Here is a 26,797-nt window from a genome sequence, read left to right as displayed (position 1 = left end):
AAAGATAGATATAAACTCTTATAATTAAAACGCGATCAAAACATTTTTCCCTAATTTACATGATTGACTGAATTAATGATCAAGAAGGTGTATCCGCTAGGTCAAGCCACCGAGAGAAAACATTCGGTCGGAACGTTACATTAAGTGAAATACATCTGGCAACAAGTCAAAATGTGTCTGCTAGAGTAACCTAGTTTGAATCTACTTAGCAATGTAAACATTCCTATCGGTCCTAATCGATCAAGTAACCTAAATACCAATTTATACCCGTCATTTGTCTGTCAAAATGGCGTACGACTTGCGCTTTGAAACACTGCCAAAGGATCCGAAATTAGAAGAATCATTTGATGTATTTATTTGTAATGGATTTTCCCTTCCATCATTCGCTATTAAATTTTTACAAGAAGAGGCGAAGTCGTACGAAGCGAGAGAAGATGACATTTATGTAGTTTCATATCCTAAAACAGGTGCTACAAACTATATTTTATGCATTAAGTAACTTTTGTTATAATTGTACATTAAATATTGAAAAAAAATTATACAGTAGTTTCTATATGTTGCAAATTGTAAACTAATTACGTTACTTTATCGCCACAGACTGTTCAAGTTTATGCATTATGCTCTGAGTAAATATTATCAATAAATCTGTTACATACAAATTAAAAAAAGTACTCTAATAGCAGAAAAATAAATAATCCGAATATAAGAGCAGAATGAAAAAATAGTACCCCCATATATTTATTAAACTTTTCAGTTATTTTCTTTTACTTTCTTTCCTATTCTTTTACTTATTTCTTTAGATACTTTTACAGTATTGTATTTTAAAATAATTTATGTATGTTTGATAATTTAACACACATAAATTGTTCCCACCAGATCAAGAAAATCTTAAAGGAAATCAGTAGTGATCAAGAGATCAATAGCCAAATATGCACCCACAGTTGACCAACATAACAAGATACCATTGATTATAAAAAATTATTAATAAAGCTGATAATTAATTATTTACTGATATAAAGCTGTATCATGTACTAAGAAAGAAATTATATAAAATAAATAAAAGGAGAAAATACATTAAAATTATTTCACATATTTTTTTTAACTTTTTCTCTTTTAACTAATATATAAATCTTTTATGCAATAAGCACAATAAGAAAAGAAGTAAAACATAGTAAAAAAGAAAATGTGAAACTAGAGTACAAAGCAGGAAACAAGTTGAATATTTTTTAATGAAGTGATTTAAAAATTAAATTGAGCAATTTTATGCCAATATTTTTAAAAATTACATCAGTACATTAATCATAGCTATCATTTACATTAAAACTGAACTTTTGTTAAGTTAAATAATGTGATTTTTTTTCCTTCTGAAAACTTGTTTGTATTTGTAAATTTAAAAACAATATAAAAATTAATTAAACATAAATCTTCTTAAGACACAATAACACGCCGAATAAATATTAATTCAGAAGTCAAACAACAAAAATCAGCGTTATATTTACAAAATATACAATAACGCTAATTTTTGTTGTTTGACTTCTGAATTAGTATAAATCTATTTTTTATATTCTTAATCTAATTATTATCTTTAAGCTATTTAGGTATAATTATTTGCATTATGATATAATATAAAACTTAATTAAACATAAATATATTTTTTATATTCTTAATCTAATTATTTATTATCTTTAAGCTATTTAGGTATAATTATTTGCATTATGATTATGTTATATGCTTATATTATAGAGAAAAATCTGAAAAAGTTGGGCATCCCTGATCTAAATATTTTTTTTAAAGTAAATTCAGAAGATTTTAAAAACAGAATATTTTTAAAGTATTATCAATTACCTGGGCGAGAAATTCTGAACAAATAGTAAGTACAGTTTGAAAAACTTACTTTATTTCTCCTATTCTGTCACTCGCTAAAGTTGTGACCATAGATTCTATTACACCATGTATATAAATATATTATGTTTAATTGTTAAATGGTATTTATACACATACATATTTATGTACATAAATGATATTCATACGCATGCATTAGTTATGTGCATAAATGGCAGTTACACATATTTTTTATACTTTGTTACTAAAATTGACAAACATATTCTTCAGGCTGTATTAAATAAATTTTAAATGTCAAATGCTCATATATATGGTGACTGCTTTACAAAAGAAATATCTAATACAGTAGTTTACTATATATACAATTGTTGACTGTTAATAATTAACTTGCATTCTGCAGAAAGAAAAAAAAAAAAAAAAAAAAAAAAAAAAAAATGTTTATAACAAGTGACTGCTGTAGTGAAAATGAATTTAATATACTTTTATCAGCTGTGGACTTTTTATACCAGTTGCTATAATGAATTTTTTTGTCACTATATTGAATGTTGTTATAACAAGTATCAGCTGCTTAATATATATCTGTTGGACGTTTCACCAGGTATTAGCTCATGAATATTTATGCTTTCATATTAAATTGTTTTGTATGTAAATAATTACAAAGTAGTTTAGATACTTAAATATTATTATATTTACTTAACTATAGACAGATTTGTTTTACGTATGAACATAACAGGAAAATAGTTTCTAAAGCAAAATGCACGAAGACGTATTTATAGAAATGGAGTTTTCCACAGTTTCAGAGAAGAAATGTAATCAGCCTTTTATTTAACTCATAAGCACTTAGTTCTAATTCTTGAATATAAAAAAACTACTTTCATTCAAGTTTTGGTAATTATCAGCATTTTCTATACTTTTTGTTGTTAATTTATGAAACACATTAAAGAATAATCTAAATCTAAATAAATGTACATAGGCATATTTTGAATTTTGGAAAGGAAATAAGGAAAGGGGTGTATGGGATAAAAGAGGTTGAGAACCATTATAATACAAACACATTGTATTTAAAAATTTAAGAAAATTCAAATTGTCAACACACCATTTATAAGTTTAGTTTTTTAAATAGTACCTATTTAGAGTTGCTTCACATTTTATTAGACTGGTTATTGCACAGATTTTTTTTATATCAAACTTATATCTTTAGGTACAACATGGTTACAAGAAATTGTTTTCATTATCCATAGCAACTTGGATTTTAATGCAGCAAAGACCACAGATCTGCATCAGAGATTTCCATATATTGAACATGCAAAGACTAACTATAATTATGTGAAAAATATGGAATCTCCACGGCTGCTGAAAACACATCTGCCATTTTCCCTTTTACCACCAGATGTTCATTCAAAGAAATGCAAAGTAATGTATTTTCTTCAATAAAACATATATATATATCCTGCAAATTACATACAAAAATATTGCATTGTTGTATATTTATTATTCCTGTGCTATCATTGTGCTTTATATATACTGTATATTTCCAAATATAAGCCACGACCAGCTTTTTTCTTCAAAAATGTACTCAAAATTCAAAACTCGATAATAAGCCGATATGAAGAGAAAAATTTCTACGATGTTCAAACATGTCCCCATGAGAGTGAAATGTTGCCAAGTAGATAAAATTGGTGGTTTGTTTTCCAGTCAAATCACTGTAAAATAAAATGTCAGATGCCAAAGAGGATAGTTTTAATTCTGGTAATGCCATCTGAAGCCAGCACATTCCTCCCTTTGATCTATTTGTTGTCTTGTATGTGATCTGTGGTATCTGTACTGGTCTTACTTTCTGTACCATTTTATTTTTTTGTCTGAAAGCTGAGCTGGAAGAGAAATTCTTATGCAGCAAACTTCAAAGTACTGTTGATTACATTTGATGAAAATCCTAACAACAGAATGGCTGTTCGGTATGTCTTTGTAAATCGGAAACTAGTTCGGAAGTGGAGAAAGCAAAGGTGCAAATTTATGTCAACATCATATTTTTGTTTCGGTGATGAAGCACTAAATCAGAATTATAAACAATTTTGAAAATAAAACAACTCATTTTCACAAACTGAATATCTGATTTCATTTAAAATCTTTTTTTCATCCATGAAACTTCAAAAATTTAAACAAAAGAAATAAAAAAACACGATATTTGGCGATTAATAATTTGGTTAGTGGAAAAGTACCTACATTTTCTGCGATATAAGCCTAGCCCAACAAATTCACTCCAGAAAAAGTTCCAAAAATTCTTGGCTGATACAGAGAAATATACAGTATATATATTTATGCATCCTTATTATTTAAAAAAAAAGCTAATCATTGGATCTTTAATTCCTTACTCTTGTTTTATTTTGAGAAAAACTCTCCAGAATAACTCCTCCTCTTTTTCTTTAAGTGGAAATAATTAACATTTTGATATATCTTGTTTTAACAGTCTTGACAAGTTTATGAAAATTTTAAATACATGTTCAAGTGAAACACACTCCTCTACATTTTTAGTCATACTAATTTTTAATTTATCCAAGTCACATTCAAGTATGTCTAAGGAGTAAAAAATGTGATATATTGGAGTATCCACATTAATGTGGCATATTATATATATAATATTCTTTTATCTATTAAAACTTAACAAGATAGGTCATAAGTAAATGTCTGTGAAATGCTTTATATATTGGAGGGTCAAAAGTACAGTAGCAAAAGTAAATTGCATATAAATATAAAACAGTCCGACCAGGATTTTTCACATGCATGATAAAATAGCAATTTCGTCATACATAGGAAACATCATGAATTTACATCACTGCATCCAAAACAATTTTGAAGATTAATTCTTTTTACATTCTTAACATGACTTCAGAATAACTTCATGAAACTTTTAATGTCATTTCAATCTGCCTATGTGTAACTGGAAATTAACACCTCCTGCCAGTGTAATAACTGACTGACGCTGTTGGCATGTTCTGGGTTTTTCAAATATACCATACTTCCTTGCATATTTCTCCCCTTTCTTTAAATAATTTTATCGTTCGCAAATCGAGAGGAGAAAATTATGGAATAGTATTAATTTCAAAAGGAAGCAACTGCAATGAGAACATAACAAAAAGTAATCATAGATAAACTACTAGTAACTATCACAATTTTATTACTTCCTTGAACAGTACGTAAGGGAAGTACTGTAACTGGGAAAAAAAAAAAAAAAAAAAAAAAAAAAAAATAATAATAATAATAATAATAATAATTCAGGTATCATATTTCAATGGAAATGTCCATTTTGAACCTTCCCAAATCCACTTTGACTATTTTTTTTTTTTTCCATGACATCTGTATTAATAGAGAACACTTTTTTCCCAAACAGATTGCAAAATGGATTTTTTGCGATGTCCGTATGCACATGTGTATGTATCTCATGTAACTGAAAATGATTAGCTGTAGAAAGTTGAAATTTTGTATATGAGACTGCTATAACATTAAGTTGCACACCTCCCTGTTTTATTGCAATCAGCAGCACCAAAAGTTAAATACCCACAGATTACCCAGCCTTTACTTTTACAGTCATTGTTCATAGTCATATATTTCCAATAAATGATCAAAATATTCATGTTTTGGCAATGTCATATTAAAAAACAATCATGCCCAAATTTTATATTATGTCCAAAAGGGTGTTTCTTTAATGTTTTGGGTGTTACTTTTATTTGTTAAATATCATGTTCTGTGCACTTAAACTATAAAATTCAACAGCAATATCACAAAATAATTTTAAAAGAGCATATCATTAGAATTTCCGATATGCAGTCTCAGGCATTGGAGATAAAAATGCTTTTTTTCTGTACAGTGTTGCCATTACTCGCTTTGAAATCATCGAGTTTGTTAATAAAAAATTCGTTAATGTATAAGGTGTTTTCTCCCTCCTTTCAGCATGCCTTCATGGTGTGACAGTATCACACTCAGCACATACTCAAGAGGTCCAGGTTCAAGTCCCGGCAAGGGCATTGCTCATTTTTCAGTTCTCCAGCATGAAAAAACCCTAATGACTTTACAGTGGCGCCCGAACTAAAAAGGTGGTGGATGATGATTCTTCACCACCAGGATTTGGCAATTGGGTCCCCTAATCCTTAGTTGCCCTTTATAAGGGGGAGTATACAAGGTATTTTCTCCCTCCTTCCAGCATGCCTTCATGGTGTAATCGTAGCACACTACTAATTTATAGTATTTAATAATAAATTTGTGTATTAATTATTTATAGTATTTAATTAATATTAAATTAAACAATATTTTAGCTAGATTATAAATTTCCTAAAAATTTGATATCTATTCATCAAAAAAATGTATCATATTCTTTCTTTATGAGTAAGACAAGGCTCCCTAGGTAATCATCAAGGTTTGACTAATGGTAAAACTAGCCCTCCACATCAAGTTACCACTTGCATTCTTTTATTTTAAAAATGATATAATTAAAAAATTAATTTCTTATAAAATATGAAAAATACCGAGTGTAATTTCACAAATTTTGATTGAGTGAAGATTTCATTTTAAGTACTTACCAGGACACTTTATATAGTAATTAAATATAAATCTATATTTATTAGTGATATAGACAAACAAACTCAGGACTTAACAATTACTGTTTCCTGTTTAAATATATCAAATATTAAACCCTTAATTATATAAAAATACAGTTACGAATTTGAAATCAACTTTGCTTTTAATCTTTATTCCAAATGAAAAAAGATGCATTTATAACAAAGGTTCTCAACCAGGATTTCATAGTTTCAGGGAGATGCAGTCAACCTTTTATTTAACCTTTCAGTATTTTAGTTTTAAGTATGAATATGAAACAAAATACTTTTATTCAAATTTTGGTATTTATCAACATTTTTTATACTTTCTGCTGTTTAATTAATAAAACACATTAAAAAGAATCAAGTAAATTTTTCCATATTTTCTTAAGGAGAAGGGACAAGCAATGAAAAAGGGATGCACGGGGGATGTTGAGAACCCCTGCATTTATAATTAAGCATAATTTTAATTATGTATGCTGGTAACTCTGAAATTATTAAGACGAGCATTAACCTTTTGAAGACGGGATGGCCATTATAGTGACCATAGAGTCTTCTCTTTGAAAAGACGGGGTTGTCCACTTAGTGGCCATGTCTTTTTCCCCCCGTTTTCCAGGCTGAAAAGTGAGGTAAAATGTAAAATTTGACATCCCTGGGGTTTTAACCACTTATCTCTTTCAAAGGTCTTTCTTTTGCGACATAGATACACCCTTTTGAGAATCCATTAAACTACACACAAGAATCTTTTTTGCAAATAGGAGGTGATTTCTTAAAGGGGGGAAAGCATTTGGTTCAAGATTCCCCGTCCTTTGGTAGCTTTCACTGCTACCAAAGCCCCGGCCTCAAAATGTTAATTGAAAATTACTTGTTAGCTGTGTTAAATTGCACTCTTTTTAATGTCTGCAGATGATAATTTGTGGCAACAGTTGCAATTTATCTACAGTGGAATTAATTTTGAAAGAAAAAAAAAAAAAAAAAAAATGGAACCTAGATAAAAGCATAATTAAGCTGTGATTTTGTTACCTTTAAAGTATATTAAATCAAGAATGCCTTTAACATAAACAATTAACATATGTAAATGAAGCTCAATCTCATACCACTATATTCAGATGGTTTATAGAATTTTGTAGAGATCAAAGTTCTCTTTTGAATGAAGAACAAACAGAAAGAAATTTTTTAGCTGTAGCCCCAGAAAATGTGTCGATCATATGAAAAATGTTAATCAATGGTAATTTCAGTACCTGCCATATGGATGCAGGTGATAGAAGATGGGGACACCTGGTGTGTATCAAAGGTAAGCAGGTATATGTCTTACACCCTCTACTATCCTGAACCCGTAGCTCCCTCGAGTCCCAGCAGGCCTGCCTCAGGAATGACTATATAAGCATTTGCTGTTAGAATGCATTGGTGATGATCCTTGGGTGTATGCTGGCATAATTCTTAAATGCATCAAATACTAACAATAATACTACTAATAATTCTTAAATACATCAAATACTTTGCAAATACTATATTAAATATGATCTGTGAGGTTAAATACATTGGATACATGATTAAGTTGCATGGATACATTAATTATGTACTTGAGAGCTTGAGTACATTAAACCTATTTACATTCATTATTTGGGAACTTGCGTTATTTCAGTACTTACAGAAGGAACTTAGCATTGAATCATTAGCTATACATAAAATTATTCGTGAGAAAGTCATGTGAAAAAATTAGTTTGTTGTTGAGTCCCCAATAAATTAATAGAACACCAAAAATGCAAAGTAGATCGGAATCAGTAAGGATACCCTAAAATTTCTGAATGGTGGTGTACACCACATTATTGGTAAAATCATAACTGGTGATGAAACATAATACTACTTTTTGATGTTCCAACACATCAAAAGTAAATTATAGGTCTTTGAAGTTGATCCCAATCGACAATGGTGAAATGACAGTCAGCAATGAAAAACGTGTATTTTCTTCAGAAATACAGAACTGTTCAAATCCATTGAGGTAGAGAGACAGAAGACTGTTACAAGTAACTGGTTCACCATTAGCTTTCTTCCAAAAATTCTCTAAGTAGCGAAAATTAAGAACTTGTGCTTCAACATGCAAATGCATCTTCACATTCAACAAGATTGACAGTTTAATTTCTGGAACACAAACACATTGAAGTATTGAGTTTGGACATGACTTCTTTTACCATTTAACTGCATCTAAAAAATTTCAGTGTGACCTTCATAATTGCTTTAATGAATCAGCATTATATTTATTTTTTAACTGCATAATTTATAACAGAACTATCATTTTAAAATGCAAATTTTATATTTTTGTAAAATTTTAAGAATTTTAATATAGCTTCTAATTCTGCTCTCCCCCCCCAGATGATATATATTACAAGAAATCCACGAGATGTTGCAGTTTCATATTACCATTTTGCTTGCATGCTAAAAGAAACACGTTATAAGGGGACGTTTAAACAGTTTTTTGAAAGATTTCTTGCAAATCGAAGTGAGTAAATTTACTGATTCAAGTGAAGACAATTATAAATTCCACTGAATCATGAATAATAGCTTTGTTTTTACAGGCACATACAGTCCATTTTTACAGCACAACTTAGAATTCTGGAAACATAGAAATGATGAAAATGTGCTATTTTTATTTTATGAAGACTTGCAAAAGGTAAATAATACAAAATATGTTTCTTAAAATATAATTTAAAAATAGAATTTTCATTGTGTTTTGAAAAAATTAATTTGTGTAATTATGTTTTAGGATTTGCCTAAGAATTTGAAAAAAATCTCTGACTTTTTGGGGAAGCCCTTAACAGCTGAAGAAATTAAAGCTGTTGTTGATCACTGCAGCTTTAAAAATATGGCAAAAAGTGAAAGCGTTGGCTTATCAGATGAAGATGTAGTTGATGGGCAGGGATCAAAGTTTTTTCGCAAGGGTATGTATGTTAGTTAGTTCACTTTAATAACACTAAATTTTTATGTTGTTAAAGTAGCAATATGTTTGCTATTTTTTGTATTTTATAATAATTTCAAATTTGCTTTTTCATTCTAGGAAAGGTTGGAGACTGGAAAAATTATTTTGATGAAGAAATGATATCAAAATTAGATCAACAAGTTGAACATGTTCTAAGTGGATCTGGTCTTGAATATACTTATGAAATTTAACACTCTTTTTTTTTTTTTTTTTTTTTTTTTTTTTTTTTTTACAATTAAGCATCTTTTTAAAATATCCTAAAACTTTCTGTTTAAAAAGACAATTTTACATTTCAGTTAAAACTCAGAATTTGAATTTTGTTTGAATTCTTATCATATGATAGTTTTAGCTTCATTTAAAACATTAAGACTACCAACAGTGTGCCTGAACATTCTTAACATAAATTGATATAAAGTCCAATTTTTTTTCCAGTAGTTTTTAAATGAAATGTCTCAATGCATCAAAAGCATGAATTGGTTTCATCAGAGACAATCATTCTACTCCATCTGAAATGCATGAAGCTTTTATTATTATTTTTATTTGACATTGATGGTAAACTTTAGCAATTATAATACACAAAATTTAAATAATTATTAAAAACTTCAAATTTCTTCCTTTCTGTTATTTTAAATCTAATTCTTCAACAAATCAAAGCCTTCTACGACTTAATTGAGTCTTATCTGAAGACATTTATTAGCTTCTTGTTGTGGCATCATCCAGTAGTTAATTCAAGTTCATTATTAAACATTCTTTACACTTAATCTGTTTTAGCTGAGAATATTAATAATGAACATCTACATAACTAGCTGTTTTTCATTTCCAGTACAATATTTAATAAATTACATATGGTAATATTCTATTCAAACTAGCCACTTAAAATAATTATAAAAATACATATACAGTCAAAAGTCGTTAATCCGGACTCATTGGGACTTCGGTGATTCCGGATTATAGATCATCAGTTTAAATCTGGTAAGATGGCATGCAGAAATTATAAAATTAAAAATATGAAACCGTAATTTATGAAATAAAGAACACTTATGATCTAAAAGGTATCAAAATTTACAAAAAAAAAAAAAAAAAAAAAAAAAAAAAAAAAAAAAAAAAGGCTTAATATTTATTTGTTTACTTTATTAAACATTTCTTTCAATGTAAGTTGTTTAAGTTGCTTCGTTTTATGTGATAATACTTTCTCTTTAATTCTATAAACAAACATAATTTCTTCTTCAGTTACAAAGTTCCGCTGTTCAAGTCCTATAATTGCTGTGTCGAGAATACCGACTAATTTGCCAATCGAAATTTTTTTGTTTTCAATAACCTCTGGGTCACTTTCTTCACTATCGGAAGCGAATTATAATGAAGAGGAATTTGATTTAAGTCATATCAAAGATGGAGTACATTGAGATGAAATACTACATTTAGTAAGGAATTATAAGCCAAATAAAATAAATACATCTGCCCTGAAGATAAGGATAGTGCTGACAGATCAACTTCCAATTCATTGCGCGCCGCGGAGTCGTCGGAGGAGTGGAAAATTATGCGAATATCTTAATTTCTGAAGGCAGCAGTTACAGTAAGAACATAAAACATAAGAGGTTATCATGGATAAACTACAGATAATTATCACAATATTATTTCTTTACATAAAACATACATTTTTGATCAAAATACACAGTAATATTAACATTACAATATCTAATAAGATATCCTCATTTCTACTTCCCTGTAACTTGAATCTCACCCATTCTTACTGCTGTCTCTACTTCTCCTTAAGCATCGAATCATCCATAAATAATTAGAAAAGGTGAATGTGCAGTGATTCAGTGAAACCATAGACTGAATATCATTTCGTGTTTGCTTTGCTATAATGGGTAGGTTTTTGTATCAGGCCAGCATAAAGCTCAAAAGTGAGAAGTAAAAGTTTTGGCGTGACCTTCACAAGTAGTTTGCGAGGATTTATCTCTGTTAGTAAGTTGAAAACAATCACTACATGGATGAATTCATTTTAAAATTTAACAGAAATTGTTCTCTGAAGTATTAAAGGAAGAAGAATATTTTGTGAAAATTTTCAGAACTGGCACTTTTTAGTGCTAAGGGGAGGAGGACATGCAAGGAAATGCAGTATATATAGGAAACAAATAGAAATTTATATAATAAAATTTTATTTATTGGTGTTCATTGCATTTACACAAAGGTATGCACTAAAAAAATATATGTGGCTTTTTAGTTTAGGTTACAAAAGTTACAAAATATCTGCAAGTGTTTCACAACATAGGTAAAAAATACTAACATAAGATATGGAACATATGAACATCTTTATGTAACAGTATGTTGTTATAAAAAGTAAACTGTATAATTCAGTAAATTTTATTTCCAATTTTATAAAATTGTATAACAAAATGGAAGCCGACAATCGCCCCCCCCCCAAAAAAAACTAAATATATCACCAAAACACACATTGTTTTAGCTGAAGGAACATATGTGGGTACTTATGTATTAATGCAACCACCTTGGCACAATCTGGCAATTTTTGTGATATTTTTCAAAAGGATTGCAAAACTATCAATATTCATTTTAATTTTGAAAATATTATCAACATATGAAAAGAAATCAAACTTCAATTTAATATACAAATTTTAACTACCAAATAAGAATTATATAATGCATTGAAAAAAGGAAGCACATTCTCTGTGAAATCTTTTGCGAGTATCTTTTCATTATGTGCACAGCTATTCATTTGTTTAAAAAATATTGCAGAATTGTGCAAACTTAGGTCACTTCGGTTATCTACAAATGCATCTCATCACTGTTTTGATGAGATGCATTAAGCTTTCTTTAGCTTAATTATTCATTAAGCTTTTGTTACCTATTATATATAGCTTATTAAGCTAAAGAGTTTTTTTAGCTGTTTTGAGGCAAAATTCTGTATCTGTGCAGAAATTTTTTCACACCTTCTCTCACTCCTGGCAAATTCCTTAAGCCCAAATTTTAAAATTGACTTGAAGGCAAAAAATATAATTTAGCAATAAAAACTGTTGGAATATTGAATAGAATAAAAGTAATGCATATGAGAATGGCAACGTTGCTTAACTGAAGAGTTGTTACGAACATGATCGCCTTGAGAATGATTATGTGCATGGTTGCCAGAGCTTGGCACATAATAAAAATTTGGCAACTTCTACTAAGATGGCTGCAATAATACTTAAGTAACTGTATCTGACGTTAACATAATTTTTTATGTATGCGAGTACATAAAACTACAACACATGAAATATATAGCTGGCATTAAAAATGGTCAAAAACAGGTACTGAAATACAATCTATATGTATATAACAAACATAAAAATCAAACAAAAAAATAAAATTTCTGGTCTACCCACTTATTATATATAATTCACTGCATGCATAATCATCTTTTTCATGATAACATATCAGTTGGACAAGGGAATTAAAATTAATTCTAATTTAATGATTTATTTGAAAATTAAAATCAATTAAAAATTCAGTTATTTTTATACACAAAAATATTCTGATTGTGCTTTGTTTTAGCTCTCCCTGAAAGCCATTTGAACTTCCATTTAGTTATTCCAACATTACTGTATCTGAATAGAATTTTTCATCTAGTAAAGATTCAATAATAACTCAGGTATATGAAAGGTTATTCTCATAACTGCCAACTTGAAATATTAAAAACTGGGAAGTTTTCATGCTGTGTAGAGACACCATTTCAAAGGAACTCCAAACTGAGTTTAATTCACTTTATAATACAAGTTTCAGGCAATTCAATTCTGATGTAAAATATATTAGCATTTAATTGTTTCATAAGAATAAATTTATGATATTCTAAATTTTATGTTATTTTAATTTCATTTTATAACTTTCTTACACTTCTATACCAAGAATATTTCAAGTAGGGAAGGAAAGCTTTTATTTATCAATGTGCTTTTAAATACAACAAAAATAAGATTAATAATTAAAATGCCTAGTATTTGTGTGGATAAATATAACAGTGTATTTGTACAGACATTAGGCATTTTTGGAAGGTGGCAAGATGAAAAATGAGCAATTGTCTTTGCGGGGAATCGAACCACGGACCTCTGGAATACCGGCCCAACGTACATAACCACTACACCATGAAGGCGAGAGAAATACCTTATATACTCCCCCTTTTAAAGGGCGACTGAGATTTTTAGGGTACCAAATCCTGAGTGAGGAGAAGCATCATCCAACACCCTTTTAGTTCGGGCGCCACTGTAGAGACATTAGTTATTTTTGGAAGCAGGCAAGATGAAAAATGAGCCGGGAATCGAACCACGGACCTTTGGAATAGCGGCCCAACGTGCAGAACCACTACACCATGCTAGGAAGGTGGGAGAAATACCTCATATATTGAAAAAAAAAAAAAAAAAAAAAAAAAAAAAAAAAAAAAAAACTGAATGCAAACATCAACTGAATAAGCATTGCTTGAATCTTCGGTACTGTTCTGTTATCAGGACCGGATTCAGAAATGTATGGATGTATGTGTTCACATCAGGGCTGTAGAGGCGGGCAGATTTTAGGGTAAAAGGAGTCGCTAAAAACAGATCGACTCCGACTCCAGTTTTTGTTGGACAGTTTGAATTTGAAATGACAATTTGAAATGAATTTTAAAAAACTAATGACCAGCTGAGTTATTTTTATTTATGAACTATATACGTTAATAAATAGTTATTTTCTATTTTATTCACATGTTAATAAATATAAGGGAGGAGAATGGATGAGAGAAAAAAAAAAAAAAATTAGTGATTAAACTGATTTTTAGTTACTTCATTTACTACAAATCTTACTGGTAAATTTAGGTAAGCAGCACTAGCAGCAAGAACTCCCAACATTGATGCCATTCTTAGGAGCAGGAGCAATTATTGATCAAGCAACACAATAAGGAAGTACATATTTGATTATAAAGAGGTTGTTAGGAGGTGAGAATGGAAGAATATGATGATTGTTCTTTCTGACATGGAGGGTTTATTGCAAAAGGAATCATTTCTTCAATGAAGAAAAGAGAAACTAGTTTGCTAGACAATGAGATCTTGCTGGGTTCAATATACGTAGATCCAACACACTGAATTTTCTTGGATGACGAACAAATTAAAAAGGCAAAGAAAGCCATCTAACCATGAACTTTCATTAAGAATGAAATTATTCTCAGAACAATTAGAGAATTTGAATCAGGACAGTCAAACTGTAGACATTGCAATTGAGTCTCTATCATCCTCTTCCAGTGATGAATTAGATTTTGAGAAATATTTTGAATAATATTGAAAAGGCGGAGCGAATGAAAATAAAGAATCAGCAGCCTCTAGATATAAAAATGAAAGAATACAAACAAGATTTCTACATGGTCTTTAAAGAAATAGAGAAATATGATTGCACTTGCAAGACACCTCTTTTAGAACTTATAAAAATCTATCCTGAAAAGTTAAAAGAAGTAGCCCTAACAGTAACAGCTCTTCCTTCTACTCAAGTTAGTGTGGAAAGACACTAAAAGACTTTTCTCAGCTCTCAAGTTTATCAAATTGGATCTATGGTCCTCCAACAAAGAAGATCTTGCGGAAGCTATGCTGTTTCTTAGAAATAACTAATGCCAGTTTTTCCATTCCATAATAAATGCTAATTAATAAAAATAATTTGCTATGCCATCATTTTTTTCCCTGTAGCATCTATTACTCCTTTTATATTAAAAAAAATAAGCTGTAACAAATGTGTATATGCTTACATATGTATATATGCATCAGGGTGTAGGAGTCGGTCATTTTCTCTACCGACTCCACAGCATTGGTGTATATAGTAAGCACAAAAGTATGTGTGTGTATACATATACACATACATCATGCACATATACACACATGCACACATGCTACAGAGTCATTAGGTTATTTGGAAGCAGGAGATGTGCAAAATGAGCAATACCCTTGCTGGGACTCGAACCTGGATCTCTCGAATACACGCCAAGAGTGCTAACGAAGGCACATGCTACAGGTACTACCATGAAGGCATGCAGAAAGAAGAGAGAAAATACTCTCCGCTTTAAAGGGCAACTAGACTAGGGAACACAATCACCAAATCCTGGTGGTGAAAAATCATCATCCACCACCTTTTCAGATGTAGGAATATGTACTACTGTAGAATCATAAGGTTATTTTAAGCAGGAAGACATGAAAAATGTGCAATGCCCTCTTCGGAACTTGAACCTGGACCTCTCAAAGTATACACCGAGTGTGCTACCGTTACACTACGAAGGCATGCAGAAAGAAAATATCTTATAATGTGCACATATTCATGCATTTCTGAATCCAGTCCCGAATCTTCATATAAAAATCTACAAATGTCTACAGTAGATTAACACAAGTCAGATCGAATGAAATTTAACAAGGTCAATAAAATGTAATAAGAAAAAATAAAACTGAGATGAAAAGATTAATAAGAAACATACTGAAAATCAATTAGAGGTGGAAGAATGGAATTTCTCTAATTGAAGTTTCATTAATTCAATACATTTCTAAAGAAACATTTTGCTTAGTAAAGGTTAAAAACTGAGAGATTCCGTGATCTACTGACAGACTGGGAGAGTTTGGAGTTATACATTCTGAATCTCTCAATCTACTATGTTCATGCTATAATGAGTTTTGTCTTAAAACTATGATTAAATATTTACACAATCACATTTTTTTACATCTATAAATTTCAGAAGCAAAATATTTAAATATGTAAATACAAATTTATAAGTTCATTTTTGAAATAAACTGCCTTCAAAGAACTACAATTTAGAATTTGAATAATATTAAACTTAAAATTTAGGTGATTTGTTGACAAATGTCTGCCTATTTTCTTCAAAATTTTCCTTTTGTATATAAATAACAATAAAAACAAAAATTAATTATTTCTGTATTCCGAAATTTTTAGATTGGATAGGATTATTGCAAAGCATGAGAGAGCTATTTTGTCTAATGAATGCTTTCATGGAGATCTTTTTAAAGGAAACTAGCTCCTTTTATCCACGCAGCCAGCATATTTGCTGGAATTTAAAAATGTGTCGAAGGAATAACAGCATTCAGCAATTACTGAAATTTAGGAGTCTTCCTACAAATTACAATATGTGACAGACTAAAACTGGGGGATCAGGAGAAATTTTATTAATTTAAACTATGTAATGATCTTTCTTAAATGCTTAATATTCTAATTATAAATTTTTAATATGTATTTAACCACCTATGACAACAACCTTTGCATTACAAATTTGATATTTTTTTCCGATTAATGAATAAACTTAGAAGATAACCTATTAAAATTAATAAAAATGTTAAACTTTAAAGAGGAATAATTATTTTTATACACAACAATATGTAATTTATTTGTACACAATAATATGCAAATATTATTAAATAGCCCATTAAAAATAAATCATGACTCTAGTGTGTAAAGTTTTAAATTTAGGTCTTTCAACAGTTTCATCTATAGAAGGTGCAAAAAGTATCAGCATATAGAGTTATCTTAAAAACATATGTAAATATTTAACATATTAATGCAACCACCTTGTTGCAATTCAGCAATTTCGTATAGATGTAAAAGAATGATTGGGCATAAGCCATCATTCATTTCTTTTACTTATATAAATATTACTGCACATATATTTTAATTACTTATATGCCCCAAAATCAATGAATGATACTACTTAAAACATATTTTTTATTTCTTTCATTATGGTGGAAATTTTGCGATGATCACTTTAACATCAGATTCAAAACTGTTTTTCCCATTAGTGATTTTAGAGCAAAACACTCTATTCCTGCAGAAATTTTACCATAATTTCTTCCACTGCCGGCAAATTCCACAAGTGTGTATTTTAAAATTCAGTTTAAGGGAAAATCAGGATTTGCTTATAACATTACAAAAAGAATACTATATGCAAATGGCGATGTTGCTTGCTGAAGAATTTAAGAGTATGGTTGCCTGAAGAACTGTTATGTACATGGTTACCAGAGTTTGTCACAACGTGAAAATTTAGGTGGCTGTGCTAATACATAAGTAACATTATAAAACTTGCCTTATTACAAATAATGTAGCCCATTTAGGTTATCTGAAAAAGTTACCTGCCAGAAACTGTAGAAGCATTATTGCATAAATATGAAAAATACACGAATGCCTAAAATATTACCACTGAATCAACAAATTAATGTGTTCATTCAAAAATGAATGCATTAACCAAAATTCATTATCGCAGCAACACCTTGCGTGATTTTTCTTTTAACTTTTTCATCATAAGTTTTATGAAAGAAACATTTAAAGGATGAATTGATATAAAAGTATGTCATAAGCAAAAAGAATAGTGCTGAAAATAATGACAACCAACCTTTCTGAAATGCAGAATACTGTAATATCATAATATATTAATTATTTATATATACTAAATTCTTCCTTCACAGAAATAGGATACATTGCGTAGTTTTCCGCCTTGATTTTCAAAAGTTTAGAAGAAGAAAAAAAAGGGGAAAATATACAAGTTATGTATGTTAGTATGTAGCAAGTACACAAAAGCCTTAACGTGTTTTGATAACACAGAACAAATGCTATGTTATATCTGGCAGTACATTATACAATAAAACCATTTTCACCGATTATTGAACAAATCCTATATTACAGTTCCCTATCTTAACTATTGCTTTATAATTTATTAATTACAATAGTCCTTTTCCGGATAAGGTTATAAATATGACACTTGAATGCTACTTTCTACTCTGACAACCTCAGTAACTAAACAGCATCACAAAACAATGATATGAAGTTTCTAGTATACTTAATGTCCAGAATTACTAAAAGAATTCATATTTCTATAAATTTAGTTTAAATTTATGCAAGGAAAATAATTTAATGAACTAATATTAAAACTGCTAGATGAAAATAATTCTCGTGTGAATCTAAACAGCAGTATCTTGTATAATACAGTTGTTAAACAATGCTCTAATACTCAAATTCAGAAACAAACACTTAAAAATGTACACACGAGAAAATGCATATAAATATATACCGTATTAGGTAATATACTATAACTAGAACATTAAATTAATGATGGATCGGATTATTTGATTTTGCCAATGCACATGTGAGCCAACCAGGGCGGGACCAAGACTTTTAGAAGCCCTATGCACTTAAAAGATTTTGATGCTCCCACATACATTTATGTCTGTTTCACTCCCAATTATTTCTCTTGCAATTTTAGTTTAGCTGCACCATACATTCCATGGTAAAACCCGAACAGGAAACTTTTTGTGATGTTCCCTTTCCTTGATGTCTCAACATGCATTTATTTTATATAATAGTTAATCCAGCTTTGGAATCAACCAAGTTTTGGCAGATTCTTTTCCTGGGATAGAAATGATGTAGAACAGTATTCCTATATTTTTTACCCTGCCACCAAATCTTTTAAAAAATTTAAATTGGAACTTTAAATTAAAAAAGTCTGTTTAATTTTCTCCTTCCTGTGTAATTAATCCACAATCATTTATTAGACGGAAAAACAACTGATCAGTAAAGTATATGATTAAAGCTTCTGTGAAGTTTACATGTGAATCATTATGATATAAATGTTTTCAAGTACTTCAAGATTAAAGCAGCCACCTCCGCAATTTAAACATTAGTCACCAAGCTTAGTACATATAATCTCCATATTTTTAACCTGCAACAGATTTGTTTTTCAAACAGTTCTGATTATGATGTTCATCGCATATTTGCACTGATAAAATATTTCTTTTTTATTCTAAAATGCTTGGCATTTTAGCTTAATTTTTTTATGATTATTATTAATTATTTTCTCTTTAAAATGTGGGCAACTTTAAATTTTCCGTCAATTTGAAAATCAGTATTAGATTCTAGGGGAAAGTGCAGAATCACCCACTGCTTAGTGCATTTTTAAGAACTGCACATACTCTGTATCTATGTGCATATCGATCTATTTTCACTTAAAAAAACATCCCAGAATTGCACAAAAATGGCATTGTATACTCCCTTGACTTTATGCATGTACATATTGACCTATTTTCACTTAAAAAGTCAAAGAAAATTGACAAAAATCCAATTCTTCTTACTCTTGTAAAAAGCGCCAAACAAATAAGTGGGCGATTCTGCACTTTACCCAGATTCTTTAAGGTGTCGATCACTTTTTCAGATTTTTCATTTTAAATTTTTCTTTTAAAATGCTAACCATATGTCTAGAAAGCTAAATACATATTTAATATTAAACATGAATAATCAATAATTTTTAAATAAGTTATTTATTTCCCTGTATTAATGTTTTTAATTTTGAAGGTTGCTATAGTACTCTCTAATATTCGTTAAATTAATTTTAAGTATCAGCGAATCTCATAAAAGCATTCACTGCAGCCACTTTAATACTGAAGTACCCTTTTTTTTCGTATTAATAATCAGATGAGAACATCAAAATGGAAAATTCAAGGGTGCTACTTTGGTAGACGGTTGCACGGATTTTGGCGAGTAATACAACTTATGGTAAACCCATTGCTGGATAAGTTATTTATGGTAACCGATACTTTATTATCATTTTATTTTAAAAATAACGTGTTTTATTGTGCATAAATTCCGTGTTTTAAATATTATTAATGGCTTCTAAATAATAAAAATCAATTTAATTTTGCATTTTTATTTGAAATAAAAATTTTATTGTTTATCATGTTTTATGAAATTTTATGCTGTGGATGATGTAATTAATGACGTCACCTTACTTTAAAAGTAATTGGTTTTAATATGTATAAATTTAATGTAATGTTTTAAACATTATTTATGGCTGTTAAATATTAAAATACAATTTAATTTTGCATTAAAAAAATTATTTTATGTATGAATTTTTAAATAATTTTAATTCTAGGCATGATGTAATAAGCTCTCTGGTTATAGAATATTTGCGCATTAACAAGATGTAATCAGCTCCCTGATTGGTTACTGAAAATTTGTGCATTTCCGCGCCGTTTTAAAATTTAATTCATATCTTCGAATTCCTTCAAATATGTTATCTAAATTATGATTCCGATTTTTTTGTGATACTTATCAATAAACAACAGGTTAAATGATTAAAAAAAATGTAAGTACGTATTTTTCTTTCACTTTATAATTGTATACTTCAATTTTTGTTAAAAAAATTAATACACTATTTTTAAAAATTGCTGAGATAATTATTGTCCATATGTTTTAATGTTAACTATATTCTATATAACATATTTTAAATTATTTGAATTTAATAATATTCTAATTCTTTTAAATGTTGGTATGATGGTTTTTAATTCAATATTCAATTTCAGTAATATTTTAATCTAATTAAACGTTGGCACAATGTTTTTATAGCGGTGTTTTTATTCTCTTCTTTGCTATATGAAAGTAATAATAATCTTACTTTACTATTTTATACTCATAGTAAATGTATTTATTTACACTTGCCTGCCATCTTAAAAAACGACATTTTAAACAAAAAATTAATCCATTACTTTTAATGATATTTATTTTTTTTAAGTTTCGAATACTTTATTATGCGTGAAAACAGCGTTTTTCAAGATGGCTTACATTTGTAAAAATCGTGCCAACGTAAATCGCCAAAAATCCGTGCAACCGTCTACCAAAGTAGTACCAATTCAAGTATCACAAAATCTTGTGCAGTCTCAAAATAATACTCTTCTTTCTATAAGAAAATATACAAATCCAGGAAAATAAAGTAAGTACACTTGCAAGCTTATCTAATCCGTCTCCGATGCGTCACCTGCCACTCTATTGAGCGGTTGTAAAGGCTGACCGCCTTCATTTCCTTTCAAATAACGAACTAAACTACCACCAAAATAAGGTTTCTCTTTTGAACCATCATTTCTTAAAATATCCTCACAACAACACAAAAATAATGTATCGATGACCATTTCGTACACAGAGAGAGCACAATGTGCTATGAAATATGAAAATATACTTATTAGAAGTACAGGCACTGCATAAAAATGCAGTTCAGAGTTATTTTTCATTATAAGTACCCCAACAAATGCGGTAATTGCCGTCACACCACACTTTCCTAAGAAAAGGATGAAATCCCCCACACTGTTGATAGTTGCCACTTGTAAGGCATTTGATACCAAAATATCAAATGCTTCTCTAGCTGAAGGACAAAAACTTTCTCCCTGTATTGCAATCACAGTATAAGCATTATGATTCAAATACCGAATGCATTTTTCCATGCACCACAAGCAGCAGGTGCAGCATTTTAAACACCAAGCCACGCACTTAAATTCTTGATGTTTCCGCATTTTACCTATTACATAAGTAAGAACTATACGTGGAATCTTGAATAAAGTAATTAAAAAAGAGCCCAAAGCAACCGATCCCAAGTGATAAAGGAAAAGACGGTAAGCCGATTTTCCGATAGGACACGAAACTTTGCTTTTATCTCGTGAGAAGTACCACGTTGCGACTGCTCCCGCAATAACCATTTGCTGACACCCTAAAATAAATTCACTTGTCCATACTAAGGCAATAATGTGGTACCACCACATATACTGTACCCAAGAACTTTCCTTAAAGCTGACAAGAGTAAATGCTTTATTTAATAGCTCTTCTTGCTCTGATGGCATAATTTCCAATGTCTCTGTAATGTTCATTGGTAACAATGAAGGTAAGGCAAGATGCAGTGGGTTCTGAACTTCATTTTTCACCGGATAGTAAGCCGTTGCTAATGTAACGAGCACCCCCACCCAGTATACAAAGAACAGAATGAGAGCAAGAAATGTCCATAATGGTTGGAACAAAAGTAGTGGCATACTCCTGATGCAACGGCCAGATTCTTCAAAAAGTTTCACCACCACGTGAACTCTTTTTCTCAAAACAAGAACAATCAGGAGTAGTATTAGCGTAAAAATAGTTGCCAGTATGGAATATACAAGAAAAGATCTTTCATTCTGAGCCGATTCTGATAATAATTGGTTTCCAGGTGTAGAATCTAGCTGCCATTTAATGTCAATGTAAGTCCACCATAAAACACACGTTCCAGCAACAGATGCTATACTTGCCACAATCATGATAATCCATGAAACAAATGATGCCAAACAATGAATTGTAAAAGCCATCACAAAAGATAAAATTAGAGCCAAACCCATCATGCCAAGAATTTCATATCTTCCTGCATAGATATCACTCACAACTTGCTGAATGGTATCAAAACTGTTTAAATAAGCATAAATGCTATACATTATATCAGCAGCTAGATTAGCTACTGGTAAAGGAATACAGCGGTTGAAAAGAGCCTTTGTGCCATAAACTGGTGGAATAGGACAGGCATAATGTCCGTTCTTTTCTTCAACATGTAAAAAGAATCTGTCAATCGTTTCGTTTCTTATTGTGGGATACAAGGCACTTCTTTCCATGAACTGAGCAATATCGTAACGGCATAACCGCGCACCAGTTGTAATTTCAAAATCTCTAATATCTTTTTCATTGTAGAGTGTATGCCTCGGACATTCTTTGACACATATCTTTAGCGACTGGTGTAAATTTGTCATATTTAAGAAAAACAGGTACGGCCGATCTGTCATATCCATACCCGAAAACGTCATATTACCCAATTCTTCATTTTTCATTCCGCAAGTGTTACCGAAACTATCTTGCCCATATGCCAGACGTGTAGGATCACCGATTACAAATGCAAAAGCAGCAATAAATATCAGCAGGCCCCAAAATATACAAAATATGGCTAAACATAAAATGTCTGTGCATTCTCTGGCCTTTTTTTCACTCGATTCTCTCTTCGTTTCTCCACAGCAAAACGACATGTTTGTTATATCAATAACGTACACATCAAACAAAGTTATGTTTTGTTACTTTGATATGAATAATATCTACTACAGAAATAAGTGATACTTTTAAAGTGACACATTCCGGAAACTACGAATCAGTGTACAGCAATGGCAAAACATTTAAATATAGAATCAGCGAAAATTCATAGAAACTGACAACGCCCGCCGTTTTTAAGTACATATCGGTTACAGTTAGAAATGAAAAAATAATATTTTTTTATTCCGACAAATGGGAAGATATTCTTAAATATCATGTTTTAACTGTTTAATTTTAATGATACTAGATGACAAGTTAAATAGAGACGTATATACAGTCAAACTATTATAAAATCCTACAATACATTGATGAATTTAATGGATGCATATGATATGGAATTGAAACAGGAATTAACCTTACCTTGTCCAACTGCTTACTTTTTCCTGTAGTGAAGTGAGCTTTAACAGAGGAAAACAAGGTTTCTTCCGTTGCACTAATACTGAATATGTGTTAAGCACAAGCGCCTGAAGATGGAAACACAAAGTGCTTTCTCCATTGTATGATATATGGGCGCACTTTACGCTGCTAGTTTCGGGCGCATCCTCTCCCGCCAACCGTCGACGAAGAAAATTATAATGCGCAATAGATGGTGATTCAGAATCGTCTGCGAAGTCGAAATGATATGAGCTGAGAGTTTTTTATATTGTTAACAATTGTCATAAAGAAATGCATCATAACAAAAAAAAAAAAAAAAAAAAAAAAAAAAAGTGCACGTTTGAATAAGCTGCTAAAATACTGTTTAAAATTTTACATCAATATGCAGCTTGTTTTTCAAGTACTGATTTTTCTACACGCATTTTTTTTTGGGGGGGGTAGCTTCAGACCTAAAAAATGAACAGTGCCTTCCCTGGGACTCGAAACTCTCGAATAGGAGCTGAGTGTGCTACTATTACACCACGAAGCAATGCAGAAAGGAGGAAGAAAATACCTTACATACTCCCCATTTTGAAAAGGCGACTGAGGATTTAAGGATTCAGTTGCTAAATTCTGGTGGTGACGAATCATTGTCCACCACGGTTTAGATCGGGCGTCACTGCAGAATCATTAGGTTTTTTTGTTGTTGCAGGAGACGTTAAAAAATGAGCAATGCTGTCGCTGGAACCTGGACCTCTCGAATACGCGCCGAGTGTGCTACGGTTACACTACTAAGGCATGCTAAAAGGAGGGAGAAAATATAATAGTACTAAAATTCCTAGCGATTTTTTAGTATTTATTTCCTAGTATTTATTTAACAGTACTAAAAATCTTAGTGATATATATTAATGATGCATATTATATTCCGGTATATTATATTAGTTTGGAACATAATTGTAATAATTAGAGAGCCCCACAAAGTTTTCTGACTGTCAACAGGACACTCATGACACATTCGTTATATATCTTTCTTGAAACTCCAAAAATGAAATAAGTTAATAAAACAATGTAATGTTTAACACTGACATTTATTATCTCTCGAATGGAAACATTTATAAACTAAGAAATCGAAAACTGGGATAATAAAATAATAAGTAGTTAATATGGAATATACTAATCGGTACGAGCAGTTATAACTACCAAAAGTGAATTGCTTAGAATATTTCATTACATACTTGATGAAACCGACTTTCTAATCCATAGCACTGTAAGTCCTTCCTCTTTTTAGCTAACAAAAATATTAGATCTAAAGGAAGACTTTCTTAACATACATTTTAGATTCGGAAGCTCATGAAAACTTAGTTACGTATTTTTGGAACTTTTTGAAGCACAATTATCACTGCGCCATGGTTCATTCCAAATTTCTATATCCACCGTGAACTCAAAGAAGAAATCATTCAAAAACTTGCCAGAAATTTCTTCTGTTCTCACTCATCCTAACAACTGTATCGACTCTCTTAGACGTTCTCAATTTCCCAGAGAAAAACAAAATTATTCATCTGACATTCTCCATCCTTAACATTTTTTACTCATACGAGACTCTTCAGTTAATTGAATTGAACCTTCCACCAGAAACTCACCTTCTTTGTTGACTGATGGCGGCCACTTTCGTCTTATTTTCTACATGCTACTCATTTTGTTTTACTGATTGTCTTCACCAGATGCTGAGTAAAAGGAAGCACTGCTTTCTGAAACTCTAATTCACTTAATGTTCTTAGTAATAAGAGATACATAACAGTTAATTCTATCTCGAGCGAAAACAATAGCGATCCTAGCGAACTCGAGAATAACTCACAAAAACTTCAGAGTTGGAATTCTTGAACCAAGCGCATGGGAGCTCTTTTGCGTTTAGTGGTAGAGAATTTGATTCGCATTAAAACAGAAACAGGATCGAATCCCACTCGTGTGCTTCAGCACTTCTCAACTGGTGCTAATAGATGGCGACATGAGCAACCTACTAGATAGCCGAGGCCTCTCGCACCGCGTGATAGCAGCATTGGCGACCAGAACTAAAAACACTGCCCTCCACTGAGGACAAATGATAAACTACGTCATACACTTCACCCTACAACCTACCGGCGACACACATGCTAACAAACGGGGATTTTCAACAATCTCCACCAGACATCAACGGATACAACTGCACATGTCCATATACCGCCCATCAAATGCAATAATCAATCACATCAAAAAGCACTGGGCTCGCAATCACGCCCACAAACCGAACTTCTCCTCATATCGCATCAGAAATATTCGGGAGGGAAGTGTGTGTAGCGATCTGGAAAACAATTCAACGCACGCAAAAATTTTAAGAGTTGGAATTCTTGAAACAAGCGCATGGGAGCTCTTTTGCGCTAGTGATAGAGAATTAGACTCGCATTTAAACAGACCCAGGATCGAATCCCTCTCGCGCGATTCAGCACTACTGCTAATAGATGGCAATGCTAGCAAGCAACTACATACCCGAGTCATGTCAGCACTAACATCAACAGCTTTCAAATTGTTTTTAGCAACAGTTCGCCAACTGCTCAGCGTTACTTTTATTTAAGTGATCTTGCCACTAAGGGGCGAACATTTCGCTACAATTGCGAATTAAATTTTTTTTTTTTTTTTTATGATAACAACGGTGCATCATCGGAGTACCAGGATTCCAACCCCCATCGCAAAGTAACGCTCCGAAAGTGTTAGCAATAATTGATGCTAAAAACAGTTTAAGATCCATTGATTTACAAAGACGTTATAACAAAATAGCATCACATTTCAAATCATCCATAACATAAAACAGCAGGCTGTTGAGCTAGTATAACAAACATAAAAATTACAGGAAATATAACTGGTAAAAGCTTAGTATAAAACTTCCATTTATAGTCTATTTTAAAAATACATGCTGTCCGGATATTAAAGGATGATTCTCAACGCCGTACCAAAGGGACTGGGTTCGAAATCCAAAAAAGGCATGGGTATGATTTTTCTGTTCCGTCACAGGCAGCAATGCGAAAATAGATCGCTGTGGACTTTGGGAGAAGAAAAGCGCAAAAAAATTACCAGAAAGGTTAAGAAAAATGTA

The 26,797-nt window shown here is 30.8% G+C and overlaps 2 protein-coding genes and 1 long non-coding RNA gene across 3 annotated transcripts in view; 1 reads left to right on the top strand and 2 right to left on the bottom strand.

Moving 5' to 3' along the window:
- LOC146994905 (uncharacterized) overlaps positions 1–23,985 on the bottom strand; it is a 131,619-nt gene extending 107,634 nt beyond the window's left edge. The window contains exon 1 of the long non-coding RNA XR_015043298.1: positions 23,677–23,985. This is a non-coding gene — a long non-coding RNA (uncharacterized LOC146994905). The remainder of the gene's footprint in view (positions 1–23,676) is intronic.
- On the top strand, positions 152–11,860 carry LOC118191492 (sulfotransferase 1E1-like). The gene is made up of 6 exons (XM_035362299.2): positions 152–467; positions 3,044–3,255; positions 8,805–8,931; positions 9,008–9,102; positions 9,196–9,370; positions 9,487–11,860. Exons 1-6 carry the CDS (start codon positions 287–289, stop codon positions 9,597–9,599), a joined length of 903 nt encoding a protein of 300 aa, XP_035218190.2. The 5' UTR covers positions 152–286; the 3' UTR covers positions 9,600–11,860.
- On the bottom strand, positions 11,554–23,459 carry Ctl1 (choline transporter-like protein 1). Its single transcript, XM_085824677.1, has one exon. It carries the CDS (start codon positions 23,253–23,255, stop codon positions 21,186–21,188), a length of 2,070 nt encoding a protein of 689 aa, XP_085680803.1. The 5' UTR covers positions 23,256–23,459; the 3' UTR covers positions 11,554–21,185.
- Positions 23,986–26,797: the final 2,812 nt, after the last annotated feature.

Source organism: Stegodyphus dumicola, chromosome 10, assembly GCF_044657685.1.
Source record: "Stegodyphus dumicola isolate Sdum_Otavi_A_Nest chromosome 10, ASM4465768v1".
Taxonomy (NCBI): domain Eukaryota; kingdom Metazoa; phylum Arthropoda; class Arachnida; order Araneae; family Eresidae; genus Stegodyphus; species Stegodyphus dumicola.
The sequence above is the reverse complement of the archived record's forward strand: the minus strand, read 5'-3'. Positions and strand labels throughout refer to the sequence as shown.

What these genes read in the sequence shown, in the direction of transcription:
- LOC118191492 (XM_035362299.2), top strand. Translation starts at nt 287, where the DNA reads ATGGCGTACGACTTGCGCTTTGAAACACTGCCAAAGGATCCGAAATTA. An exon ending in AAGATTTCTTGCAAATCGAA is followed by an intron (nt 8,932 to 9,007) that starts GTGAGTAAATTT and finishes TTGTTTTTACAG; the next exon opens with GCACATACAGTCCATTTTTA. An exon ending in TTTATGAAGACTTGCAAAAG is followed by an intron (nt 9,103 to 9,195) that starts GTAAATAATACA and finishes ATTATGTTTTAG; the next exon opens with GATTTGCCTAAGAATTTGAA.
- Ctl1 (XM_085824677.1), bottom strand. Translation starts at nt 23,255, where the DNA reads ATGTCGTTTTGCTGTGGAGAAACGAAGAGAGAATCGAGTGAAAAAAAG.